The sequence below is a fragment of the Aedes albopictus genome, chromosome 1 (genome assembly GCF_035046485.1).
Source record: "Aedes albopictus strain Foshan chromosome 1, AalbF5, whole genome shotgun sequence".
Taxonomy (NCBI): domain Eukaryota; kingdom Metazoa; phylum Arthropoda; class Insecta; order Diptera; family Culicidae; genus Aedes; species Aedes albopictus.
In genome coordinates, this window is record NC_085136.1 from 68129164 (window position 1) to 68154370 (window position 25207).

General features: G+C 45.7%; 2 protein-coding genes across 2 annotated transcripts; one reads left to right on the forward strand and one right to left on the reverse strand.

Moving 5' to 3' along the window:
• Positions 1-5111: 5111 nt before the first annotated feature.
• LOC109401827 (protein aubergine) lies at positions 5112-8604 on the reverse strand. The gene is made up of 6 exons (XM_019674440.3): positions 8492-8604; positions 8204-8336; positions 7011-8134; positions 6677-6880; positions 5678-6619; positions 5112-5618 (listed from the first exon to the last, which is right to left on the reverse strand). The coding sequence occupies exons 2-6, from the start codon at positions 8327-8329 to the stop codon at positions 5354-5356; spliced, it is 2661 nt and encodes an 886-aa protein (XP_019529985.3). The 5' UTR covers positions 8330-8336; positions 8492-8604; the 3' UTR covers positions 5112-5353.
• Positions 8605-15028: 6424 nt separating this feature from the next.
• On the forward strand, positions 15029-16183 carry LOC134288537 (uncharacterized). Its single transcript, XM_062853670.1, has one exon. It carries the CDS (start codon positions 15029-15031, stop codon positions 16181-16183), a length of 1155 nt encoding a protein of 384 aa, XP_062709654.1.
• The last annotated feature ends 9024 nt before the right edge of the window (positions 16184-25207 follow it).

The window sequence follows — 25207 nt, forward strand, 5'->3', positions numbered from 1 at the left end:
CGGTAGTTCCCGCAATCCAACTTGCCGCCCTTTTTGAAAATGGGACACACGATACCTTCCATCCATTCCTCCGGTAATATATACTTCCTCCTCCCAAATCTTGGTAATAACCCAGTGTAGTGCTCTAACCAGTGCTTCTCCACCGTATTTTAGAAGCTCGCTTGGTAGTTTATCTGCTCTTGTTGCGGCTTTGTTGTTTTTCAACCGGCCAACCTCCTCCTCAATCTCTTGGAGATCAGGGGCCGGAAGTCTTTCATCCTGTGCACATACTCCTAGATCTGTTACCACGCCACCTCCGGAAGAGATTCTAGTGAATCTCCGGAAGAGATTCTGGCGAATCTCCGGAAGAGATTGTAACGAATTTCCGGAAGAGGTTCTGGAAAATCTTCGGAAGAGATTCTGGGGAATCTCCGGACGAGATTCTGGGAAATCTCCGGACGAGATTCTGGGGAATCTTCAGACGAGATCTTGGGAATCTCCGGATGAGATTCTGGGGAATCTCCGGACGAGATTCTGGGGAATCTCCGGAAGAGATTCTGGTGAATCTCCGAAAGAGATTCTGGCGAATCTTCGGAAGAGATTCTGGTGAATCTTCGAAAGAGATTCTGGCGAATCTCCGGAAGAAATTCTGGCGAATCTCAGGAAAAGATTCTGGCGAATCTCCGGAAGAGATTCTGGCGAAACTCCGGAAGAGATTCTGGCAAATCTCCGGAAGAGATTCTGGGAAATCTCCGGACGAGATTCTGGGAAATCTCCGGACGAGATTCTGGGGAATCTCCGGAAGATTCTGGTGAATCTCCGAAAGAGATTCTGGCGAATCTTCGGAAGAGATTCTGGTGAATCTTCGAAAGAGATTCTGGCGAATCTCCGGAAGAGATTCTGGCGAATCTCCGGAAAAGATTCTGGCGAATCTCCGGAAGAGATTCTGGTGAATCTCCGGAAGAGATTCTGGTGAATCTCCGGAAGAGATTCTGGCGAATCTCCGGAAGAGATTCTGGCGAATCTCCGGAAGAGATTCTGGCGAATCTCCGGAAGAGATTCTGGCGAATCTCCGGAAGAGATTCTGGCGAATCTCCGGAAGAGATTCTGGCGAATCTCCGGAAGAGATTCTGGCGAATCTCCGGAAGAGATTGTGACGATCTTCCGGAAAAGGTTCTGGAAAATCTTCGGAAGAGATTCTGGGGAATCTCCGGACGAGATTCTGGGAAATCTCCGGACGAGATTCTGGGGAATCTCCGGAAGAGATTCTGGTGAATCTCCGAAAGAGATTCTGGTGAATCTCCGGAAGAGATTCTGGCGAATCTCCGGAAGAGATTCTGGCGAATCTCCGGAAGAGATTCTGGCGAATCTCCGGAAGAGATTCTGGCGAATCTCCGGAAGAGATTCTGGCGAATCTCCGGAAGAGATTCTGGCGAATCTCCGGAAGAGATTCTGGCGAATCTCCGGAAGAGATTCTGGCGAATCTCCGGAAGAGATTCTGGCGAATCTCCGGAAGAGATTCTGACGAATCTCCGGAAGAGATTCTGACGAATCTCCGGAAGAGATTCTGGCGAATCTCCGGAAGAGATTCTGGCGAATCTCCGGAAGAGATTCTGGCGAATCTCCGGAAGAGATTCTGGCGAATCTCCGGAAGAGATTCTAGCGAGTCTCCGGAAGAGATTCTGGCGAATCTCCGGAAGAGATTCTGGCGAATCTCCGGAAGAGATTGTGACGATCTTCCGGAAAAGGTTCTGGAAAATCTTCGGAAGAGATTCTGGGGAATCTCCGGACGAGATTCTGGGAAATTTCCGGACGAGATTCTGGGGAATCTCCAGATGAGATCTGGGGAATCTCCAGATGAGATTCTGGGGAATCTCCGGATGAGATTCTGGGGAATCTCCAGACGAGATTCTGGGGAATCTCCAGACGAGATTCTGGGGAATCTCCAGACGAGATTCTGGGGAATCTCCAGACGAGATTCTGGGGAATCTCCGCCAGATTCTTGGAAATCTCCACCAGAGGTTCTTAGTAATCTGAACCAGAGATTCGTGAAAATCTCCGCCAGAGATTCTTGATAATCTTCTCCAGAGTTTTTGGAGAATCTCCGCGAGAGATTCTTAGGAATCTCCGCCAGAGATTCTTAAGAATCTTAGTTAGAGATACTTGGCAATCTCCACCACAGATTATTGGAAATCTCCGCCAGGGATTCTTGGGAATCTCCGCCAGAGATTCTTGGGAATCTCCGCCAGAGATTCTTGGGAATCTCCGCCAGATTCTTGGAAATCTCCGCCAGATTCTTGCGAATCTCCGCCAGAGATTCTTAGTAATCTGCCCCAGAGATTCGTGGAAATCTCCGCCAGAGATTCTTGATAATCATCTCCAGAGTTTTTGGAGAATCTCCGCGAGAGGTTCTTGGGAATTTGCGCAAGAGATTCTTGGGAATGTCCACCGGAGATTCTGGAAAATCTCCGCCAGAGATTCTGGGAAATCTCCGCCAGAGATTCTTGGCAATATCCGCCAGAGTTTCTTAGGAATCTCCGCTAGAGATTCTTGAGAATCTCCGCCAGAGATTCTTAAGAATCTATACCAGAGATTTTTAAGAATCTCCGCCAGATTCTTGGTAATCTCCGCCAGAGATTCTTGGCAATATCCGCCAGAGTTTCTTAGGAATCTCCGCTAAAGATTCTTGAGAATCTCCGCCAGAGATTCTTAAGAATCTATACCAGACATTTTTAAGAATCTCCGCCAGAGATTCTTAAGAATCTATACCAGAGATTTTCAAGAATCTCCGCCAGAGATTCTTAAGGTGAATCGGGACGCTGTGTTATTTTTCCTATCTTCCCTCTCTTTCTAACAATTTGCCTCGCGATTTTGAAGATGGTAATCTCGATTTCTATCGCACAGATGAGGCTGAAAAACAATCAGCATATGCACTGCAAGTGAGCATACATAATGATAGATTTTTGTTCCATTATATGAAGTAGAATCTGAGATTACCATCTTAGTAGAAACAGAGCAATGGCGGATATTTCCTCGACCGTCCCGTCCGCCCTTAAGAATCTATACCAGAGATTTTTAAGAATCTCCGCCAGATTCTTGGTAATCTCCACCAGAGACAATTTCCAATTAATCTTACGGCTCATTAACACGCATAGCCGTGCGAAGCCGTACGCAGTTTGTCACACTCGCATCGCATATGTTTCAATTAGACCCCGGGTGGTTCCAGTCGAATCAATGTTAGCTTCCTCAGCAGTCCGATCTTGCGCGTTAATCCGTTGTCTTGAAAAGTGTTGTGCAGTTTGTTCCATGCTTCTTTGGCTTGGCGTCCAGAACCAGGCTGTAGTACGTTGTTTCCAGGCTTAAACATATGGTGGCTAGCGCCCGCATGCTGACTTCATTGCTCACGACTTGATCTGCCACTGGTTCCACAGCTCCTCATAGCAAATGCCCACGTTGTATAGTTTCCACGGCCCCTGAGCTTCTCGATGACCGGCAAGCCAACTCCACTGTAACGTGCTCCTCTTCCTGCACCTACTCCAGCGATGCTTCCGTCACCGTCTCCGGCCCTACCGGCGTTTTCGTTTCCGGTTGAACTTCCGCCTAGCTAGACTCATCTTCTATCCAAACTGAAACTTCACAACTACTGATCCAACTTTGCTGGTTTTTTTTTTTTAATTTTTATTTTTGTGTATTTTAACTTAGATGCTAAACTTTGCTGGTCATACCCTCTCGTAATCGCAGGGAATGAAAAGAATGTCCAATGTGCTTTGAGGTTTGATAACGAATGAAAAGTTTTATTAAATCAACAAACTACCCCACGGCATAAAGATCTGAATATTGTACACCGTGAAATTACGATAGTTATGTCGTAAGGAATCGCAGGTTACTAAGTTTCTCCAACAGAAACATTCTCGCCAAATGAGACCTAACGGGCTTGGTGGTCTAGTGGCTACCGCTTCTGATTTATATGCAGAAGGTCCTGGATTCAATCCCTGGCCCGTCCCTTTCCTCCTACTTTGTATCTTTCTATATACTTTCTATCTGCTCTTTACATATTTATACAACTCATGTATATAAACATGTTCATAGCCATCGCTAGAACAGAAACGGGTTGAAAAAGCCGTTTCCCTTCCTTCCAAACTTTCACAGCACAGTGTCTCAATCTTATTAGAAAACGCCTACAAGTTATGCAATCAAGCGAGCTGTGCCGCACATCTTCAAAATAATAAAAACACACAATTCTATCACCTTACCCTGGTATCCACACACCAATTTGTGAACCTTCTGCCAACCAAGTCCCACCAACACTCCGACATCCGCATGAATTTGTGCTGGCGCAGAGGTATATTCGGTCAGATGTGGATACAAACGATTGCTATCATCACTTCCTTACCCTTCCCCACATTAACCTGCAACCTGACGTGGCAGGCGCCATTGTCGCCTAAAATAGAAGATCACGAACACTCACACACTGAAGATGCCTGCTAGTCCCCGGCAGATATCTCATTGGTTCCTTGTGTGAATGCAGCTGGTCTGGCGATACTGGAGTAGCATCCACGGGCGGTCAATCAAGCTCAAGCTCAACATTCTCGCCAAATGAGACCATGTTTACTTGAAGAAGATCGGCTCTAGAATCAGTGGACGTTGCAGAAAAGAAATATCTCGGACACAGACAATCAGACGTAACACCTTGATTGATTTTCCTGGAAATCCATCGGCCAGTTCACACTACCATCACCTTATGGAAAAGTTGCACGAATCACTGTTGTGCAATATCGCCAACAGAAGGCTAGTGTGAAACGTCAAACGCATGGAAAAATGATGCGCGCGTCTCTGGTTGTGAAAGCCACAACTATGAAAATTGAAAATGATCGTTAAAACGGTGGTCGATTCGTAAGTGTTACGTCTGTTTTCGGATGTGTGGCGTACTTGCCTGAGATTGGAGGTCGGAAGATCTCATCTTCCTTCTCAAATGCATGACCGGGACGACTGCTGGTCGCTGGCTGGAGGGGCTCGACGGCAATGAGAGGCCAGTGGCAAGTGTGCGTCCCGGTATTCGGTTATCCAGGTGCCGCTTGTTGGAACTGTTGTTTTCTGATACATCGGAAATTACTAGTAGAAAAGGTAATGAGTATTCCAAAAAGGATGTATTTTCGTATCCAACTTTAAAATATTCTACAAACTCGTTTAGAATAAATAAAAATAGTATAAACATTATACCTAATGTTTTGCTTAGCCAATTCAATATTGTAAATACTTGAAAAAAGGAATAAATAAAACAAACCGATCAAGGGTTAAATAATGCTTACGGAGACATGCCAATTGCCTGGTCAACATGCAATGTGCTACAGTCAGATAATTGGCATTACTTCAACTACAGGAAGTAGAGCTTCTTCTCGAGCAGATTGCTCGGTGCCTGATGGATGAACTGCCCGACCAGGAAAGCCAGCTTGTGGGCGTACTGGCACACGGCCGGTACCCGCACAGTTCCGGACCAGTTGTAGTACAGATGGCACTGCTTGTAGGACAACATCTGCAGATGGTCTATCTTGAGGCCGGACGTGTCGTACAGGACGTTGAAGGCAGTGGGGGACACCGTTCCCTGTCTGACCGACTGCGAAACGATGTAGAAATCGGTACTGGAAGAAAATGTGAGGTTTAGTTGGCTGAATTGTCTGCAGCGGAGTTCGTAACTTACCGTTCCGGATTGGTCACCACATCGTCGACCACGGTTCCCGGCCGTGGATTTTGCTTATGATCGAAGAATCTCGTGTTGATGCGTTTGTTCACTATGATGAAGGTGAACAAGGCATCCTGCTCGACTCCGGCGCTTTTGTAGACCTCGTTCAGTTTCCCAATAATCGATTTGACCTCGTGTTCGTAAACGTAGTGCAGCTGACCCTCGCCGACGCCGTCCCGGTAGAAGAGGATACGCTTCGGAAGCACACCGTACTCCTTGCGGTACTCGTTGAGCGCCTTGATCGTGTTCAGCGGGAGGTAATTGCAAATTTCCTCGCCATGTCTGTGTTGACTTACGGCTGAGAAGAACTTCGGAGCCTCTGTATTTTCGTGGTCAAACGTGGCTACCATGGCTCCGTAGGATTTGGATTTGTCGTTCGTGTCGTGGCACACGTCAAAACCGACCGTCATCAATCCGCTGAGGGGAATCTTGACCTTCCATGGCACTCCACCCAGCTTGCAGTTCATCTGGATGACGACTTTGGTCGCCACGGACATGAGTGTTCGAACGTTGCCGCCCTTCGGAGTGATGGTTTTCTGGCAAATGACCTGCGTCGGAACGGCGCGATCCACACAGCACTTCTTCTTGATGGCCGTGTACCGATCGGCCTTCTGGTTCGACACCACGCACATGATCAGCTGAGGATCTTTGTTCACCACATTGTCCAACGTCCTGACGTAGGTGCCAGGATGGTCGTCCGGGATGGTGACCATCTCGCACTGCTGGATTTCGAACCGCATTCCACGGGCGGCCTGAATTAAGCAACCAAGGAAATCGTTAGCTTCTCGCTGCGCCCTGTTCGGTACGATCATGAACCAGCGGTTCAACTTAATGGTCGAAAACATCGGATTGTTGCGAAAGTGCTGGGTCCAATCGGCATTCTCGCCTGCAGGGACACCTCTGAAATCAAGAAAGTAAGCGAAACATGCCAACAACTAGAATCAGTAGTTTACTCACTTCTCCGTCGGTGTAAATTGGATCATTTCTTGGGGCAGCAATCGACCGGGGAGTTCGACCAGACGCTTGTCCAGCTCCATTTGCCATACCTGGAACACTTCCATGCTCGCCGCGGTGGTCTGAAGACGACGGTTGAACGTTTCCAGTCGTTCGATGCGTCGGTCCGGGTTGAGCCGGGTGTACTCGGACATGGCGCGCATCATGCTGGAAATTTTAAATTTAATGTCATCGGATGGTTAAATACATTATTTCTGGGAAATCTTAATCAACCAAAGGAACGCAGTTAGAGAAACATTTTTCGGAGAAACGTTATAGGAACCCATCCGCTACTTACCGGAAATCATTCCGCATCTGATCGGTAAGGCCCGTCATCTGGCACAGTTCCGGAACCAGGGCCATCAGCTCGTTACCACCGGCCCGCAGATCGCGCTTCTTGGCTCGGGACAGCAACATCGGCTGGTTCGGATCCCGGATCTGGATGTTGTACTTCTGCTTGTAGTACTCAACGAACGAGATTTTTCCGTTTCTGGTCTCGAACGTGCTGGCCGGAGTCGTGTCGTACGAGACGTCGTGAATGGTGTAGGTTTTGTTGTTGTAACCGGTCAGTACGACCACACCCAGGACGGTCTTAGTGAAGGCATCCTTGTAATTGCGGTCATTGTTCCGACAATCCCGCAGAACGTCGTAACAGGTTTGCATCCGCATGGTTTTGTGGGCGATCTCACAGCAAACGAGGATGTCCTGCTCGTGCTGGCGGATGCTGGTGACGTATCCCGGCCACAGTTCAATATGATAGTCACGGATGGTGATCTTGGCCGCCGCATCGAACAAGTTCCGTCCAACCAACTGGAGATTCAGCCCTCCCATGGCACGACGGAGGATCAAATTCAGCACCTGAATGCCGGTTTCATTCGTCATGTCCACGGTTCCCGTGTGGGCGATCTTGATCTGGTACACTTCTCCCGTCCGCTCGTGGCGACACTCCAAGGACAACTGCTCGCTCCGCAGTTTGTTCACCATGAACAGCTGAGTTCCGTCAAACAGATATCCGCCGAAGGTCTTCTTGTGCTGACTGATCAGGCCCTGCATCAACCGGATACTGTCGCAGGCCGGAGCAAAATCCACCCGATACTGATACAGTGTCCACTCGATGTGCTTCAATATCTTGAAGTAGTTCGCTTGTAGCTGGAGCGGTTGTCCGATGGTTCCATGTTTCGACGGGGCATCCAGTGCACGGGTCCGGAGGGTATCTGCAACGGCACGGCGACCACGCATTGCTCCGCGGCTTGCCGCCGCTCCCGCACCATTCCCGTTGCCATCACCCCCGCCACCGTTGTTCCCATTGCCATTTCCGGTTCCACGGCTGCTCGAAGCACTAACTGCTCCACGACCGGCTGAACCTTCATGATATGTTACGGCGCGACCTTCCGCTCCCGGATGCTGGAACGACGGTCGAGGCTGAAAAAAAAAGTACTCGTTGCAGTCATTGAAATTATCGCCCGATCCGAAAATCCTCGCGATACTTACCCCAGAAACACCAACGCCGCCGCCCCGGACAGGAGCCTGTCCTCGGCCTCCCCGGGCATCGGCTGACGAGCTGATCGTTGCCGTATACCCCCGAGCTCGAGTTTTCCTCGGTTGTCGGTCCGCCATGTTTCGGCTGCACAAGTAGAAAAAAAATCGTTGAAAAAAAATCAATTGAAATTTCAAACGCATTGCGAACTTTTTGTTGAATCACAATCGTGATTCCGATTTCGTAGCATTCAATCGAATCAAAATTAAGAATTTTCCTTCACTTTCACTGATTTTTCTTACCTTTTCCGCAAAACTTTTCTCGCCGCTGGATTTGACGATGTTCTCTGCAAGGAACAGAGTGAATGAGTGAGAGCGAGAGCATCAGCAGAGCAGAGCAGCAGCGCTCAGTGTTGCCACACATGGAAAGCAAAAATACCGGAAATGAAAACCATGAAATTTTTCACGGCGAAATGTGGCTGCGTGCAAAAGGGCGGTTGAAATGCGGTCGATTTTTGAAAAGGGCTAAATTCAATGAACTTACGTTAAGGTGACACGAGACAATGGCCAAGGTAATTTTTTTATCCGTTTCGTTCATTTCATGGCTCACCCACCGGTTTCAGCTTTGCAGAGCCGATATTCTTATATTTATTTTGGATTATAAATCAGGCCAAACATGTCTAAAGGTCCTATCTGCAGAAGAGAGGCTCTCTTTTGTTAATATCTCAGCTGTTCATTTGAATTATGATTATTTGCTTGCATAGAACGATGGTCAAATCAATCGTCTTTTAATTTGTACTGCAAAAGTAGTTGAAAAGTGTACCATTACATTGCAATAATTGAAAGAGAAAGTGTATAAAGACAGCCTCTCAAATGCAGATAGGACCTACTGAAATGTTCGGCCTGAAATAGTAAAAACTACTCCCTTCTAGAGTCCCTATAATTAGAGTCTGGCGGACTGTCACTTTCGACCGGAGCCAATCGAAAGTGACAGTCCGCCAGACTCTAAGGCTGTGAACCGTTTCACTTGGTCGATTAACTTTTAGTTAAAATTTGACACTTCGAGAGTTATTTTGAAAATAACCCTACTCGCGAGCAGGGTTAGTCTTGACAATTCGATAGTTATTTTTTGTTCGCAATGATTTGGCTGCGTAATGTATTTTGTTCCAAATAACTACTCCTCTGTCAAATTCCAAATGGGCCACCGTCGTGGTTACTTTTTAACTTTTTGATGGCAAATAACTATCCAAGTGTCAAATTTTAACTAAAAGTTAAACAAACAAGCGAAATGGTTCACACCCTAACTAGACTGACACTCCCTTCCTACTCCCTTGCCCCTTGTGAATAAATAAAGATTTTTAAAACGTGAATTTTGAATAAGTCGTTTTCCATATTTTCATACTTTACTAGCTGGCCCGGCAAACTTTGTCTTGCGCGGTTGTGGTGGTTTGACAACTGTTGAGCTCAAAATATCACCGCACTCTAGATTGGTTTCATTTCGATCTTGATGATTTCTTTCCCAGCTCATGGAAAATCCAAGGGGAATGACATATCCTTTTCTAAGCGGAATATCCGCATTTATCCGTTTCTAACCGTCGCTAACCGTTGCTAAGCGAGCTGCTAAGTGAGCAGAAGTTAGACGCGGTTAGCGACGGTTAGAAACGGATAAATGCGGATATTCCGGTTAGAAAAGGATATGTCATTCCCCTTGGGAAAATCAGTACTATATCAATTTTCATACTTTTCTGGTTGATTTTCATAGCTTTTTGTACATATAAACACAGCCACCACGAATATGAACCGAACCGTGCAAGAGTCATGCTGATCGGTTCATCCGTTCTTGAGTTTTGTTGCCTCAAAGGAACTTCAAACTCATTTTTATATATATAGATGACATCGTTATCTGGTTATCACCGAGGTTGGTTATCATAAAAAATTTTCAAAGAGCAGCAAGTGATGAACCCTGGAAAAGGTCTTGACGAGCGTAACAATCAGGTTGGAACGGAAATATTGGTGCAACCTCGGGTGCAACAGCGGAATTCCGTGAGGGCCTGCCAGGCTCAACCACCAGTAACTGGTACGCAAGTGGTTATGGAAGGGGTGCTGACAACGATGGACAATCGAGCCCGGATACGCACCAATTTACTATCGAACGCAACAGCGAGGAATGTGAATAGTTAGTCGTTTTGAGAAAGGGCACTTTTCTGTGTTTTGAACAAGGTTTTGAACGGGTTATTGCTTTCAGTTCGAGTTTTAGTTTAACATTAGATTTTGTGATTCAATACGAGCATTATTCACAATGAAGATCAGAAAAAAAATGGAACTCAAATATGCTAACAATAAATTGTATTGATAGTAAAGTACGAAAACCAAACATACAAATTTTCTATTATGTGGATTATGTGGATTCAAGAAAGCTACGCTCCATTAAAATCGGCAAACTTTTTATGCTTCTGGCAAGGGGGATGACATATCCTTTTCTAAGCGGAATATCCGCATTTATCCGTTTCTAACCGTCGCTAACCGTTGCTAAGCGAGCTGCTAAGTGAGCAGAAGTTAGACGCGATTAGCGACGGTTAGAAACGGATAAATGCGGATATTCCGGTTAGAAAAGGATATGTCATTCCCCTTGGCTTCTGGCATAAATTCCCCACTAAAAACTTCTTCCTCTCCGAATGATCCCTCCCAAGACGTCTGGTTGATTACATTATATCTTGATCTGAACGAAACTCATGCTTCTTCGAGAACTGCACCCCGAAAACCCACTACTAAGTCCTTTATTTTATTAATATTGCGCGCAAACCCCAAAATTTTATTCCCACCTTTGGGTTTCCGCACCGAAGACCCAGCGCCAGATTCGGCGACAAAGAAACATGACAGCAGTCGCCGAACAGTTGGCAATCCTGATATTGGACGGCGGCCGCCCGTTACTTATGGGAGTGGATCAAGGGGAATGACATATCCTTTTCTAACCGGAATATCCGCATTTATCCGTTTCTAACCGTCGCTAACCGCGTCTAACTTCTGCTCACTTAGCAGCTCGCTTAGCAACGGTTAGCGACGGTTAGAAACGGATAAATGCGGATATTCCGCTTAGAAAAGGATATGTCATTCCCCTTGGAGTGGATTGTTGTCATGCAAATAGAGCTTTTCTCAGAAAATGCATGTGTATTAAGTTAATGTTGACGGATTTTTTGCTGTGTTAGTGTGAAATTTAGCGATTTGCTTTATCGCGTAAGCTTTCGCTGGAAGCAAACGTCAAGTTCTTCAGCGAAGCAACGAAAATTTTCAGTGAAAAAAGCAATAATTCAATCTTTTTATAATTACAATTTCTTTTATGCAATTTCAACTTCAACATGTAAATACATCAGCATGTCCTTAATTGATCCATGTTTCCCTTCAGCTCGGTGCGCTTCATCGTTAGCGCTTCAGTCGTAGCCCGTCGTGAAGCTGGACGGCTTGATCGAAGTTGAGCGATACATGCAGTGTCACGTGCGAGGTCACGTGTCACGTTCACCAGCGCCGTGATCATTTTCATAGTGGCCATGATTGCCGTGTGACGGTTCGTTCTAAGCGATTGAGTGCGCCGGAACCGAGGCCGGATCTCTTAGACCAACGTCTGTGTGAAGTCACAAAATTTCAGCTGTTTCCAGGCATGATCAGCTGCTTCTCATGGTTGGTCTCATCAAACTACTCGAACTTGGACATCGTCCGGATGCACCGTTTGCTCACTGTTGCAGCTCCGTAATAATTCAATCAATGCCGATTGGGTTTCGAATCCTCTTAGGATGTATTTCTCGATCCAGCCGTCCACGATTATGGCGATAGCCGACGTTGAGTTCTGTTATACTTTTCAATCCGTAACCACCACTAGCAGACGAGCGCGAACACCTTTCTTGCAGTTTCGAACTTCTTGTGCAAGTGCTGCTGCGTATCGTAACGCGTTCCGAGTCTGAATAGTGATTTACCGTTCCGACGTAGTCTGGATGTAGGTCTGGATCGTTCCGATTGATATCGAATTCCACTCAAAACAAACAACACTAATGAAGAAAATCTCGAAAGTGTTGCCAGTAGTTTGAAAAAAAAATACGTCTTTCACGTGACTTGTCAAAAACGTCATTGAACTGTTCATGCACCGAGAAACACCCAAAAACACCCGATCAACACACTTCAGCACATTCCAGGGTGTCAGAGTTTCCAACCCCTTGTTCTCAACCGACAACAAAATCTGTTAAGGTAACTGAAATATGCTTGAAATTACTATGCATTGTAGTAAATTCAACTAAAAGCATAGTCGTCTCAACAACAAAACATTGTTAATTTTTCCTGGACACGCATTTTACAACACAGTTGGATAAAAATACAATGCTCATTTGTTAAATTATTATTATTTTTGTAATGTTAACTGCACTGTTAGTAAAGTTGACAGCCCGCATAAACATGAACAATACTTACACTGTTCACCATACTGTTAGCAACTATTTCCTACGGTACCTCAACAGTATCATATAACATCCAGAATAACAATAAACCAACTGTACCATAAACGTTTTCAACAGTTTCACAGATGGTTCTCGGGCAAATTACAATATGGGGAATAGGCGGTTAAGTTATGTTACCATAAAAAAACGGCGATTTTCTCGAACAAAATTTTTCGAAAACAGTATGTCAGAAGGTCAGTATACTATCCATTTTTTCTTCCTTTCCACAGTAAATCAATCAGTTCATGAACAGTTTAACAATAAACTTGGAAGAAAAACGAACGATGTATGTGTTACTGTTGATTTACTATTCTTCAGGGTATTTTAAACGTATGCCATATTGTTCTATTGTATTTAAACCATTTAAAAAGAACTAATAAATAAATTGAATCAAAAAGGATGACTGTTCCGTTTCTAAGTTGAAAAATTCCAAAAAGCCTAAGCCAGCATAACCGGGTTATTCTGGTTCATAACATGAATATTTGGAATTTTTCACTTAGAAACGGAGCTATCGTTCTCTTAGGGGCTGTCCATAAACCACGTGGTCATGAGGGGGGGGGGGTTCGGCCAATGACCATTTTGTATGGACGAAAAAAAAATTGTATGGACTAATGACCACGCGGGGGGGGGGGTTGAGAAGTCCCAAAAAAATGACAACGTGGTTTATGGACAGCCCCTTAATAGAAAAAAAAACAAACAGGTAAATTTGGTTACCAATTTATATTAGTTTATTAGTAGTTGGTTCAGGGGCACAGCTGGGCACAGCCACTTGCATCCTTGCTTGCATCAACGCCGACAACGCATAGTTGTTGAACTGACTGACACACTGACCTCCTTGTCGACTAGTTCACCATTGAATTCCGCGTCGGAATCCGAAGAATCTACGTTGGACGATTCAAGATTTTTCTTTGAAGAAGTCACCGCTACGGCTTCCTTTTACCGGCGGTTGTTCCTCTAGCGCCTCGAGGCTAGCGATCGCTAGAATCTCCACTTGACTTTGTACTTGGTCAGAATCTGTTGCTTGGAACATACCGCCGGCCTTGAAGGCTTTGCTTCAACAATTTTCAACTTATTAGCCAATTGTCGCTTCCGGTACCTACCCAAGGGTTGAGGCACATCAGCATCCGTGATTGAAGTGGCCGAGTTTGACTGCACATGAGCCTGCAAACACTGTTTATAGCTTCCCGAAACTATCCTACCTAGTTCCGAGTTCCACAGAATAAGATCGCCTATTTCGATCTTTTCTGGTAAAAGAAGCTTGAAAAAGAGCTTTGATCCCAACAGAATGTCAATATCCCCTGGTTTGTTAAATGTTGGGTCCGCCAAATCCTGGTATCCATGGACAACGTCATCGCACTGAAAGGGTTCAGATGGTAACACGTTTGTGATTCTTTTCATCACAAGCAACGGGATTTCAAACTGCCTTCCATTCACGCAAGACTCAATGGTAGCCATTACTCGTCTGCCGACTTGAGTTTCTGCTCCACTTACTCCATGGACCGTGACAGCCGTGTTAGATCCCTCCAACCGTAGTTTTCTGGCGAAACTTTGCGTGATAAAGTTCGGTTGTGATCCCGAGTCTAACAGCACGCGACACGGCAATCTATTTCCTGCGGAATCGTAGATGCATACCATTGCTGTAGCCAAAATATCGTTCGATGTTCGCTTGATATCCCTTGCTTTACTCGGCATTCATGAAAGGTTTATCAAGATTAGATGACTCTGATGAGGATGACACTCGGCTAAATGGATGTTGTTTCTGCTGATCCTGGTGATGTTGATGCTGACGACTCGATCCATGTAATAGTGTATTATGCACACTATTTTTATTTCGCTGGAAACCAGCAATATTTTGCTGGTTTTTGACAAGCTGTAAAACCAGTAATCCAACCAGCAAAATAATTCTTGCTGAGTTTTCAGCAATGCGTTTTGACAGCTTGTTTTGCTGATCGTTCAGCAATTTTGTCCGAGGTGGAGTCCAGCCGGATTTTTTTTCCTTTTTTCTTTTGAATTGAAACAAACATTGATAAAAAATCTTGAAAAAAATGTTCTTTATAACTAGATTTCCGTGTTTCTTTACCACAAACAGAAAGAAGGCTCATCGAAGAAGTGGCGCATTGAATCTTAATGGTAAATACGATGAAATTTTTAACTTTTTTGGGGGAATTCTCAGGTCCTTCTGCTTGCGAAGTGTTTCGGACAAAGGCGCGCAAAAAGTGATCATAAATATGTTAAGTGTTTGACAGCACTTTTGCTGGTGTTTCAGCAGTGTCTTATTTTGCTGGCTCTTCAGTTATCATTGCTGCGTTTACGGCAACCTATAGTTTGCTGATACCCTTCCAGCAATTTATTTTGCTGGATGGAAAAATCGAAATTTGGTGTGTACGTGTACCGGTTCGTGAACAACTGTCGGAAGGTGAAGGCTGACCGGTCAACCGGGGTACTTACGGTATCGGAACTACGTCGTGCAACGTTGAAGGTCATCTGGAAGGTGCAGCGAGAAGGATTTGCCGAAGAGATTCAGATGTTGCAGAGTGGAAGGACAAGTCAAAGTAAGTTGCTGCAGCTGTCTCCGTTCCTCGACACCGACGGGCTGCTACGAGTCGGTGGCCGTCCGAAGCATGCAAGGATTCCGTTTCAACGAAAGCATCAGCTGCTGTTGCCATCTGGACATCACGTGACAAGGATTCTGATTGAGTCGTTGCATAAGGAACATCTGCACGTGGGCCAACAAGGTCTACTAGCCATCGTTCGAAACCGTTACTGGCCGATAAGGGGTAAAATCGTTGTGCGGCAAGTTGTTAAGAAGTGTGTGCGTTGCTTCCGGATGAAACCTCCGGAAATAGAGCAGCTGATGGGAAATCTGCCGGAATACCGCGTTGTACCTGCCCCAGCATTTGCTAGAACCGGCATTGATTATGCAGGACCCATCTACATCAAGCGAGGTCGTGGTCAGGTACGCGTGAAGGCCTATATTGCGCTTTTCATTTGTATGAGCACAAAGGCCATACATTTGGAGATCGCGTCTGACCTTACAACCGAGGCATTTCTGGCAACCCTACAGCGCTTCGTCGGCAGAAGAGGCACCCCTGAGCAGCTTTACTCGGACAATGCCACAAATTTTTGTGGAGCGCAATCCGAGTTAACAGAACTGTACCAGCTTTTCAAGACGCAACAGGCATCCGTGAAGATTAACCAGTTCTGTGAGGCGAAAGAGATACAATGGTCCTTCATTCCGCCCCGCTCGCCCAACTTTGGCGGGATTTGGGAAGCTGGGGTGAAGGCGGCCAAATCGTTGCTGAAGAAGGTACTGTGTGAAACTTCGTTGACCTACGAGGAGCTAACAACGGTGGTCGTACAAATAGAGGCGATACTCAATTCGCGGCCGATGACTCCGTTAACGAACGATCCAAATGACTTGACAGCATTGACCCCTGCTCACTTTTTGGTGGGTCGTGAACTCACCTCTCCTCCTGAACCGAACTATGAGGAAGTTAAGGTATCGTCGTTGTAGCGCTGGCAGTATCTTCGACGACAAAAACAGGTGTTCTGGTCGAGATGGTCGTCGGAGTACCTCAACGAACTTCAGCCAAGGGGTAAATGGTACAAGGAGAAGTTAGTTATCAAACCTGGAATGTTGGTGGTCCTGCGAGAGGAGAACATGGCTCCACAGCAATGGCGCCTTGGACGGATTGTGCAGATTCATCCCGGCTCGGACAACATCGTTCGAGTAGTCACCGTCAGGACAGCGAATGGTGAAGTGAAGAGGGCAATTGGAAAGATTGCGGTTCTACCGATTGATGATAACTCCTTGTAAGGATTGTTGGACACTACGTGCCAACCGGGGGGAGGATGTTAAGAATTAAATCGATTAATTGCGCAGAAGCGCCCATTTCTAAAAAGACATGTGTCACCCAATACTAAATAAAAGTTGTTGTTGTTTTGTTACCGAGAAGAGCAAACGTGCTTTTTATTTCTCCCGAGTAAAACTCCCGGAATTACCAGTAGTGTGGACACAGCTCTTGCATTCATGCACCTTTCCTCAAAGGTAGCTCGCTTTTCTTCCTCTTCTTCGATGTTGATTCCATCCTCAGCCTCGATGGCGGTTTGTACAGTGTCGTAATCTACCCAGCACTGGTCGAGGACATCTAGTCGTGCCTGTATCAGCTCTGCCGTGATTCCGGGCCTAGAGTCGATGTCTCGGATGAACACCTCGATCCTGGTCAGCCGTCCGAGGATTGTTGGCAGATTCCGGATGGCGGCAGTGGATTACCCAAAAGGAATTTCAGATTGTTTGCAGGAGAAAAACACACACGAAGTTACTTGATTAACTTGGTTTAATAAACGTGATCGAGGATCAAAAGTACAGTGTACACGCGGTTGCGGACGACGAACGAATGCTCATCAGCACAACGCCCATCGGCGCACAACGCAAGTCTGTTGGGGTGCGCACGCAGACGTTAGTGATAGGGTTGCGCAAAAGATACAATGGCTGCATTTATTGCTAGAGGTGAGCATTGCACCCTCCAACACTCCCCCTCAATGCGAAGACTCTTCACCTGGTGGACTCTCGTCATGCCCGAGCAACTTGCGTAGTCCCGGGAACTTCACGAGATTCAGCAACCTGCTTCCGATGCCCGCTCGTACTTGGTTCGTCGGGAGAATCTTCTCACTGTAGAATGGATCATTTCGTCCTCCAAACGGGTACCGATTGATCACCGATTCATCGATTGCATCGTACCACACGACATCCTCCTGGAACGACACATTCCTAGACGGCGAATCGCTACTCATCCATACGGCCGCGACTGAGTATTCTTTCTGCACGCAATCTTCTGCAATCCTAACTCGGGAGTCTAGCTGGCTTTTTGACATATACCGATCACCAAAGGCTGCTGGCGGCTGTATCATGTTAAGGTAGTACAACCCGCCACGTTGGTGTCCGGTGGCAACTACTGCTCCATCAACGTCCACTATATGACATCTTTCGCCAGTAAACAACACTTTGTAGTTCTTCTTCGCCAACTGATCGACGGAAATCAGATTTACTGAAAGTCCTGGCACATACTTCACTTTGTTCATCTCGATTTTCATTGCCTCACCAAAACCGTCAATACCGAACACAACACCACTTCCTTCGCCTTGGCATTGAATATTCTTCCCATCCGCCAAAACGATATGATCACCAGAAGATTTCTTTAAGGACGTAAAAAACGACCTGTCGCTGCACATATGCGCACATGCGCCACTGTCGATCACCCAGGATCTATGCTTTCCTCCACCAACGGCAAACGCAACACTTCTCGAATCTGTTTGCGCCACTTTCGCATTTCCGCACTCACTGCAACTGGTACATGACGAATCAGCTTCTTTCTTCAGCGTGGCCAAATATTTCCGACAGTTGCGCTTGATGTGGCCAGGATTTTTGCAGAAATGACAAATACGGGAATCGACATCCGGTCTGGCTTCCGTGGACCGCATCGCGTTTTCGTTTCTGGCAAATTTACCTCCTCTTCTTTCTAACTGTCGGTTACACTCGTCGACGAGCTTAGACTTGACGACATCGAGCGAGATGTCATCATCCGACCGACTATCCAACGCGGTAACTAATCCGTCGTACGAGGGCGGTAGACTCCGGAGCAGCAGGCATACTTTGGTCTCCTTGTCCAAGGTCGTACCAGCCGCATCCAAACGATCGAATAGATCATCGAAAACGCGCAAATGACCTTCCAAGTCCCCGTCTTCCGCGAGATTGCAGGCGCATAACTTTTTCAAAAGCGAGACCCTAATCGACCGTGTCGTCTTTTGATGGTACCGTTTTAACGCATCGTACACATCGCGCGCGAGCACACAGTTCTTAATTAGCGGTAACTGACTGTCCTCGAGAAGCAAGATGATTGTCGCTTTGGCTTTTCTATTGTCGGGCTGCCACCAAACCGGACTTCGCACAATCAAGTCGCGACGCGACCCAACTCGCGACGTTTTTGAATCATGTTAAAAGTAGTGCGCATCCTTCCCGTTGTTGTCAGCAACACAGCGCACTAGATGCGAAACAGATGCGACACTTGTGGTCCAAGGAAATGGCAATTTTTGATTGAATGTCTGTCCTGATTCCAACCGGATAGACAATATTATCCCTTTTCCAATCTTCGGAACGATCTTCTTCGTCAAACACCGGCTCGTCGATCACGTACCACAAATCGTCACGAGCCAACAAGTTTTCCACGCGCACATTCCATGTTTGCCAGTTGGTACCATTTAATTTTGGGATTGAAAATTTTGCTTCTCCCATTTCGACTCGGGTAGGCAGTCAACACGCCAATGAAACGAACACGCCGACTGGCAAACAGCTCTTCTCAACCTCAACACGACACTTTTTCTTCGTCCCTTCCTCGAGCGGCGGCTGCTCAATACACTAGGGAACACGATGGAAAAACCCCGAAATTTCTTCTTTTTCCTTCTTCAAACACTTTTAGTTCGGAACACCTTTCTCTTTCTCCCCCTGGAGAAGTAATCACTTTCTTCGAGAACTGACTCGGAAATCACTTTTCTTCACCCTCTCCTGGGGCGGAATACCTGTCCGCAACTATTTACTGCACTTTTTACCACGCGAAGCTTTCCGTGCCGACGCAGCAGCGGAAGAATAACACTCTATCCGGCTCTCCCCGGCCGAATCTTTCCACGCAAAGTTTCTTCCTTTCTGGGTCGCTTGCTGGGGCCAAAACCTGTTGGCAGATTCCGGATGGCGGCAGTGGATTACCCACGGTTGCGGACGACGAACGAATGCTCATCAGCACAACGCCCATCGGCGTACAACGCAAGTCTGTTGGGGTGCGCACGCAGACGTTAGTGATAGGGTTGCGCAAAAGATACAATGGCTGCATTTATTGCTAGAGGTGAGCATTGCACCCTCCAACAAGGATAACTCCACGCTCCCGATGTTGCTGTGACGTCATGCCGAAAGCTTCGATGCTAGTGTTATTTCCACACAATCGAATCGACGAACACCGAAATAGTCGACTGGTCGAGACAGTTTCGATGACTGAGACGAACACTGTTGCTACAGTCTCGCGACTATCACTTCCGCGCACTCTAGAACGTTCCGCGACGCGACTAACTCTACCACGACCGTTCGCGATTTATGCAAAGCTTGCCTTGCCCTCGATTTACTGGATCAGCGTAATCCGGTTCGAAGGACCAAATGTTCACGAAGCAGGTTTCGGAACGCAAGAAGGCAAACACTGGCAAGTTTTCTTTCACACTGTACTTTATTCACTTGATCTACACTTACACTTCACTTCTCACTACGATATAATCCGCGCGATGGTAGAAAATCAACTAAAATAACAGTGCGCACTACGCGCATATTTATAGTGCTGCGCTCGTTCTGGAAAAGTCGCGCGCAGCGCATTCCAGAATGGTCGCGAACTCGCAGTACCTATCTGGAACGATGATGACGATGACGGCAATGATGACAGACCACTGCTTCGCAGTGCACTCACTGGAAGCACTCACTGTTGAGATGTCACTCACTGTTGTCATCGCCGCCGCCGCCGTCGCCACCGCTGCGTTTGCTGAGGCTGATTTGTTGTTGTCCGTGTCCAGGTAGCTTCATCGGTATGTCGCATATGTTGTGTGTCGTTGCGTGAATTTGTAGAGCGTTTTTCTCTGAACAGCAGTCACGGTAGGTAGCAACAACTGATGTTTGTGTCAGGTTTCTTATATTCGTGGATTCACCAAGGTTCCACTGTTGGCTCTTCTTCCTCGTTTTTCGGTACAGCTGCAGCTTTCGCCGGTGCTGATTTGGGTTCTTCCTCATGGTCGTCAGAACTATTGTTTGAAGGATCTTCCTTCTTTGCTGGTACCTTCATTACAGAGTGAGAGTGAGAGAAGCCTGGTTGCTACAGTCGGTTGACCGAATCCGGCAGCGGGTTTCACATCCGGCCTGTGAACAATTCGAGGTTCCTACAAATAAGATGAAAATGTCGGAATTTGAACGAATAATGAAATGTGCGGAGAAGAACTTACCTCCTTCTTTTATAACGCTGTTCTACGGATGTTGCCGGATCTGATTCGAATCAGTTTAGGGTCTTCCTTCAGCGGCAGATTGCCTATTCTCGGCCTATTTGGCACCGATCTTCCGAGTATGACGTATCCGACGATTTTCTGCAACCTGAAATAAGATTAATGATATTTTGATTAACGTTAATTATTCGATGCACACAGAGTCAACTTACCTTCAAGACAGGCTTCAAGATGCTTCTGCTTCTGGGGCAAGGGGAATTGAAGGAGCAGAGCACCACCGGAAACCACCGAAAGGGACAAGTCACACGGATAAACGATCTAAACACGCGAGATACTTGAGAAAGATACAACGAGTTTTATTGAATTCCTTTTGTTACAAAGCGTGAGGTTATACTGATACTGAAAACTGATTTTGACATTTGAATAGCAAAGTTACTTGATACAGAAGGTAGTCACTGTTTCTTTGCGTCGTGGTAGTAGTAAGGCGCAAGGTGTCATTCTACTCCCACACTCCTCCTAGAATGACCACCGGCTCAAATTAAACCGATAGTCCAATCCGATCGATGAACTTATTGAACATCAGGCATCCCAACGGCTTTGTTAGGGCGTCTGCAATCATCTCGGCCGACGGACAGTAAAGTAGCGTGATGGTCCTCCGGTCGCACAGCTCACGGATGAAATGCCTCTTCGTGTCGATATGCTTGACTCTTCCGCTGGACCGCTCCGCCGTAGAAAAGCTTATGCACCCTTGGTTGTCCTCGAAGATGGTTATCGCTTGATCAACCGGTTCCCCGAGGTCCTTCAGTAGACGTTTGATCCACACAGCCTCCTGACACGCAACTGTGAGTGCATTATACTCCGCCTCTAGCGACGACAGAGCGACTGAATCCTGTCCTTTACTCACCCAGCATATTGGTCCGCTACCGTAGAAGTATACCACGCCAGTGGTCGATCGTCTAGTTCGTTGGTCACCGGCCCAATCTGAGTCAGAGAATCCTATCAACTTCCAATCTTTTCCGCGTCCGAAGGTCAGCTTATGGGCTTTAGTCGCATTCAGGTATTGAACAATCCGCTTGGCAGCCGACCAATCACTTTGGTTTGGTTGTGCGGCCTTCCGTCCAAGCAATCCAACGCTAACAGAGATGTCAGGCCTAGCATTGATGGACAGATACAGTAGGGCCCCGATGAGACTACGATATGCAGTCAAATCCTCAAACGGCTTGCTGTCATCGTTGCTCGACAAATACCCAGGGTCCATCGGCGTTTTGACGGGTGCCGCCTTATCCATACCCAGCTTTGATACTAGCTTCTCGATATACGCCGTAAGCCGCATAGAGTATATTCCGTCCTGCTTCAGGATCTCCAGTCCCAGGAAATGCCTTACTGGACCGAGATCCGTTAGATCGAACTTCTTCTTCAAATCATGGTATACGCTGTCAATTACTCCCTCGTCGATACATCCAATCAAGAGGTCGTCCACATACACTAGTAAGTAGACCGTAACGCCTTTGTCATGCCGTACGTAGAGGCACGAATCCGAAGTACACTGCTTGAATCTCATTTCCGTCAGAACAGCGTGCAGCGCCTTGTTCCAACATCGGGCCGATTGACGTAAGCCATAAATACTCTTTATCAACTTGCAAACCAGTTCTTCCTGTCCGGCGGCGGCAAAACCGGGTGGTTGCCGCATGTATAATTCTTCATCAACTGTCCCATTCAAGTACGCGGTTTTCACATCGTATTGCTTCAGCACTATACCGTTCTTACCCGCGATCGCCAGCAACGCACGCAAAGTTGTCATGCGCGTAACCGGCGCAAAAACGTCCGTATAGTCTACACCAAACATTTGCGAGTAGCCTTGCGCTACGATTCTGGCTTTATGTTTCACTACTTGTCCGGTTTCATCGCGTTTAAGTTTGTAAACCCACTTAGCACTTATTACTTTCTTCCCGGGTGGCAATCTCACAAGTTCCCATGTCTGATTCTGTTCATGAGCTCGAATTTCGTCCTGCATAGCACTTTTCCACTTTGGCACGGCCATCGCCTCGCGATAGTCCTCAGGTTCTTCGTCGTGAGTTGCCAGCCCGACCACAAAATCGTCATATCTTCTCGGAAGCGCCCCTCGCGTCAAGCGAGGTTCCCTTCTCAACAACCGTTCACTGAGACGATTTTCCGTATACCTTTTATGTGTGAAACTACATAGATTTTTGCAATTTGTCTTCACCTTTACAAAATATGTAAGGCGTACATAAAAAGTATAAGCGTCTCCACAAATAACTTATATGTATAGAATTACATACATTTTATGTAGCTCTACAAATAAAGTTTATATGTGGGGTTTATAACATTTATGTTTGGCGGAGCATGATAACTATATGTGAGGAATGTATGAAAATTATAATAAAAATAATAAATTCATCCTCGTGTTTTTGTTTTGTTTCATTATTTTATTTCGTTTTATTTTGTATTTTTTTTATTCAAAGTTATCAAATTTGAGATTTTTAAACACTTCCGAACACATGAATCGCCATGATGATCTTGTCCTTCACCTGGTTTGCTTCCCCCGGTTCTTCATCGGAATGGGACGAATTCTCATATAATAAATCATCTGTTTCCGTCGCGTCGCGAGGGTTGCGGCAACTGCTGTCGGTGCTCCTCCATCTACCAGTGCGAGTTTACCCGAAGTTGTCGCCTTTTGATTCCCCGGGGAAGGTAACATTTTCTTCCTGCACCCATTTTCTTCTGGATGAAACTTCTCCCGATGAATCATTGAAAAACCGCTGCTTCTCCTCCCGCACATTTATGGATTTAGCTAAAACGATAAAAAACTTATTATTATACAAAAAAAAAATAGTATTATGAAACTAATAATTACCTCCAATAAACGGATATAACATTCACCGTAAAACTCGATGAAGTTCACAGCACATGATTCGGCACAAGATGGCTGTTTCATTGAGTCTCCCAAACTTCAAAACTATGTGTGAGAATATATAATTTTTAACTATAACATCTCATCTTTAATTTTGATGTTTGCGCACACATAAATGAAAAAGGTTGCGTATATATGTTTAATAGGGTACCTTATAAAACCGAAATAGGGTGATATAATGTGTATGTCAGTACTTATAAAAATAACGATTGCAATGTCTTATAATTTTTATAATCTGAACCTGTATAAACTTTAACTTTGCAATTTTGTCAGTGTTCGTTATCATCGTCAGGACTTTCTTCGGGAAACCCCAGGAAATCACTCTCTTCACTATCATCGGCGTCCTCATACACTGATTCTTCTTCCGGTTCTTCTCTCTCTTCGCTGCCGTTAATAGCAATGATCACTTTGTCTTCGTCTTCACTCATTTTCGCTGGGACATCCTGAATTTCTTCCGTTGTTGCTTCACGCTCCGATCCGTTGTTCAGTTCGATGAAACGCGCGTCCCGACTTATCGTGATCCTGTCGGTCTCGCGATCCAGGAATCTCCACCCTTTGTGCTGGTCTGAATAGCCAATAAACACTAGTTTCTTCGATTTTGCATCGAACTTCTTCCGCTTACAATCTGGGACGTGCACGTACGCGGAGCAGCCGAACACCCGAAGACGAGTCAAATCCGGCTTCGACCCGGTCCACATTTCATACGGAGTGCGATCCACGGCGCGTGTAGGCAGACGATTTTGGATATGGGCCGCCGCACATTGGAGTAAATCACATCAAAACCTGATCATAAGTGGAAAAACTCAAAATGAAATAATTGGGTTTTCCGTTGTGTTTTTACTAAGTGTAGTTATCGTGCAATCGTTTGACAGCTAAGCAGTGTCCAAATGTTTTGTTTACGCTTATCAGAAGAGGTTAAGTGAAGCTGAAGTTTAGCCGTTTTCTTTGATATGACTCACAGCGCGTGCTAGTTTTGACCGTACAAAGTAAATGAAATTGATAGTCAATCAATTCAATGATGCAGTTTGTTAAAGAAGGTTAATGTTGTTATTCTGTTAATTTGAAACCCAAACAAATTGACGTTGAATTTACATATAATATATGAAAATATTGAAAAAAAAATATTTGATGGAATCCTTTACCGTACATTAAAAATGAAATAAGTTGATTTTCCGGCTGTTTCCGGAAAATCTGCTTTTAGTGTATGATAAAACTATTGTTCCTCTTTCAAATGCAGAAAGAAAACCTTCCGGATGTTTCCGATTTCAAAAGTTGCATCACTTTGAAAAAATCGTGATAATTATATTATTTTATGATATTATTTGCCTTAAAACACTATTTGGCCCTCTGAACGTATTTTTGCTGAAAACTAGAATTCAACAGCTTTCAAGCTAAAAAAAAAAGTTTAAAATCGGTCAACTGGTTCAAAAGTTGTGATTTTTTGAAAAAAATTAGTTTCGAAAAATCTGACTTAAAATTGGTCACCCTAATTGCGAAATAAAAAAAATACGAAAACTATGAAATACGTTTCATTACTAATTTGGGTTGCATTTGGGTTGCGAAAATGCGTCAAAATAATTT

Excerpts from the sequence above, each read along its gene's own strand:
- LOC109401827 (XM_019674440.3), bottom strand. The coding sequence starts at position 8,329 with ATGGCGGACCGACAACCGAGGAAAACTCGAGCTCGGGGGTATACGGCA. Across the intron at positions 6,881-7,010 it reads CAGATGCGGAATGATTTCCG|CATGATGCGCGCCATGTCCG; the intron begins GTAAGTAGCGGA and ends TAAAATTTCCAG. Across the intron at positions 5,619-5,677 it reads GTGGTGACCAATCCGGAACG|TACCGATTTCTACATCGTTT; the intron begins GTAAGTTACGAA and ends ATTTTCTTCCAG.
- LOC134288537 (XM_062853670.1), top strand. The coding sequence starts at position 15,029 with ATGGAAAAATCGAAATTTGGTGTGTACGTGTACCGGTTCGTGAACAAC.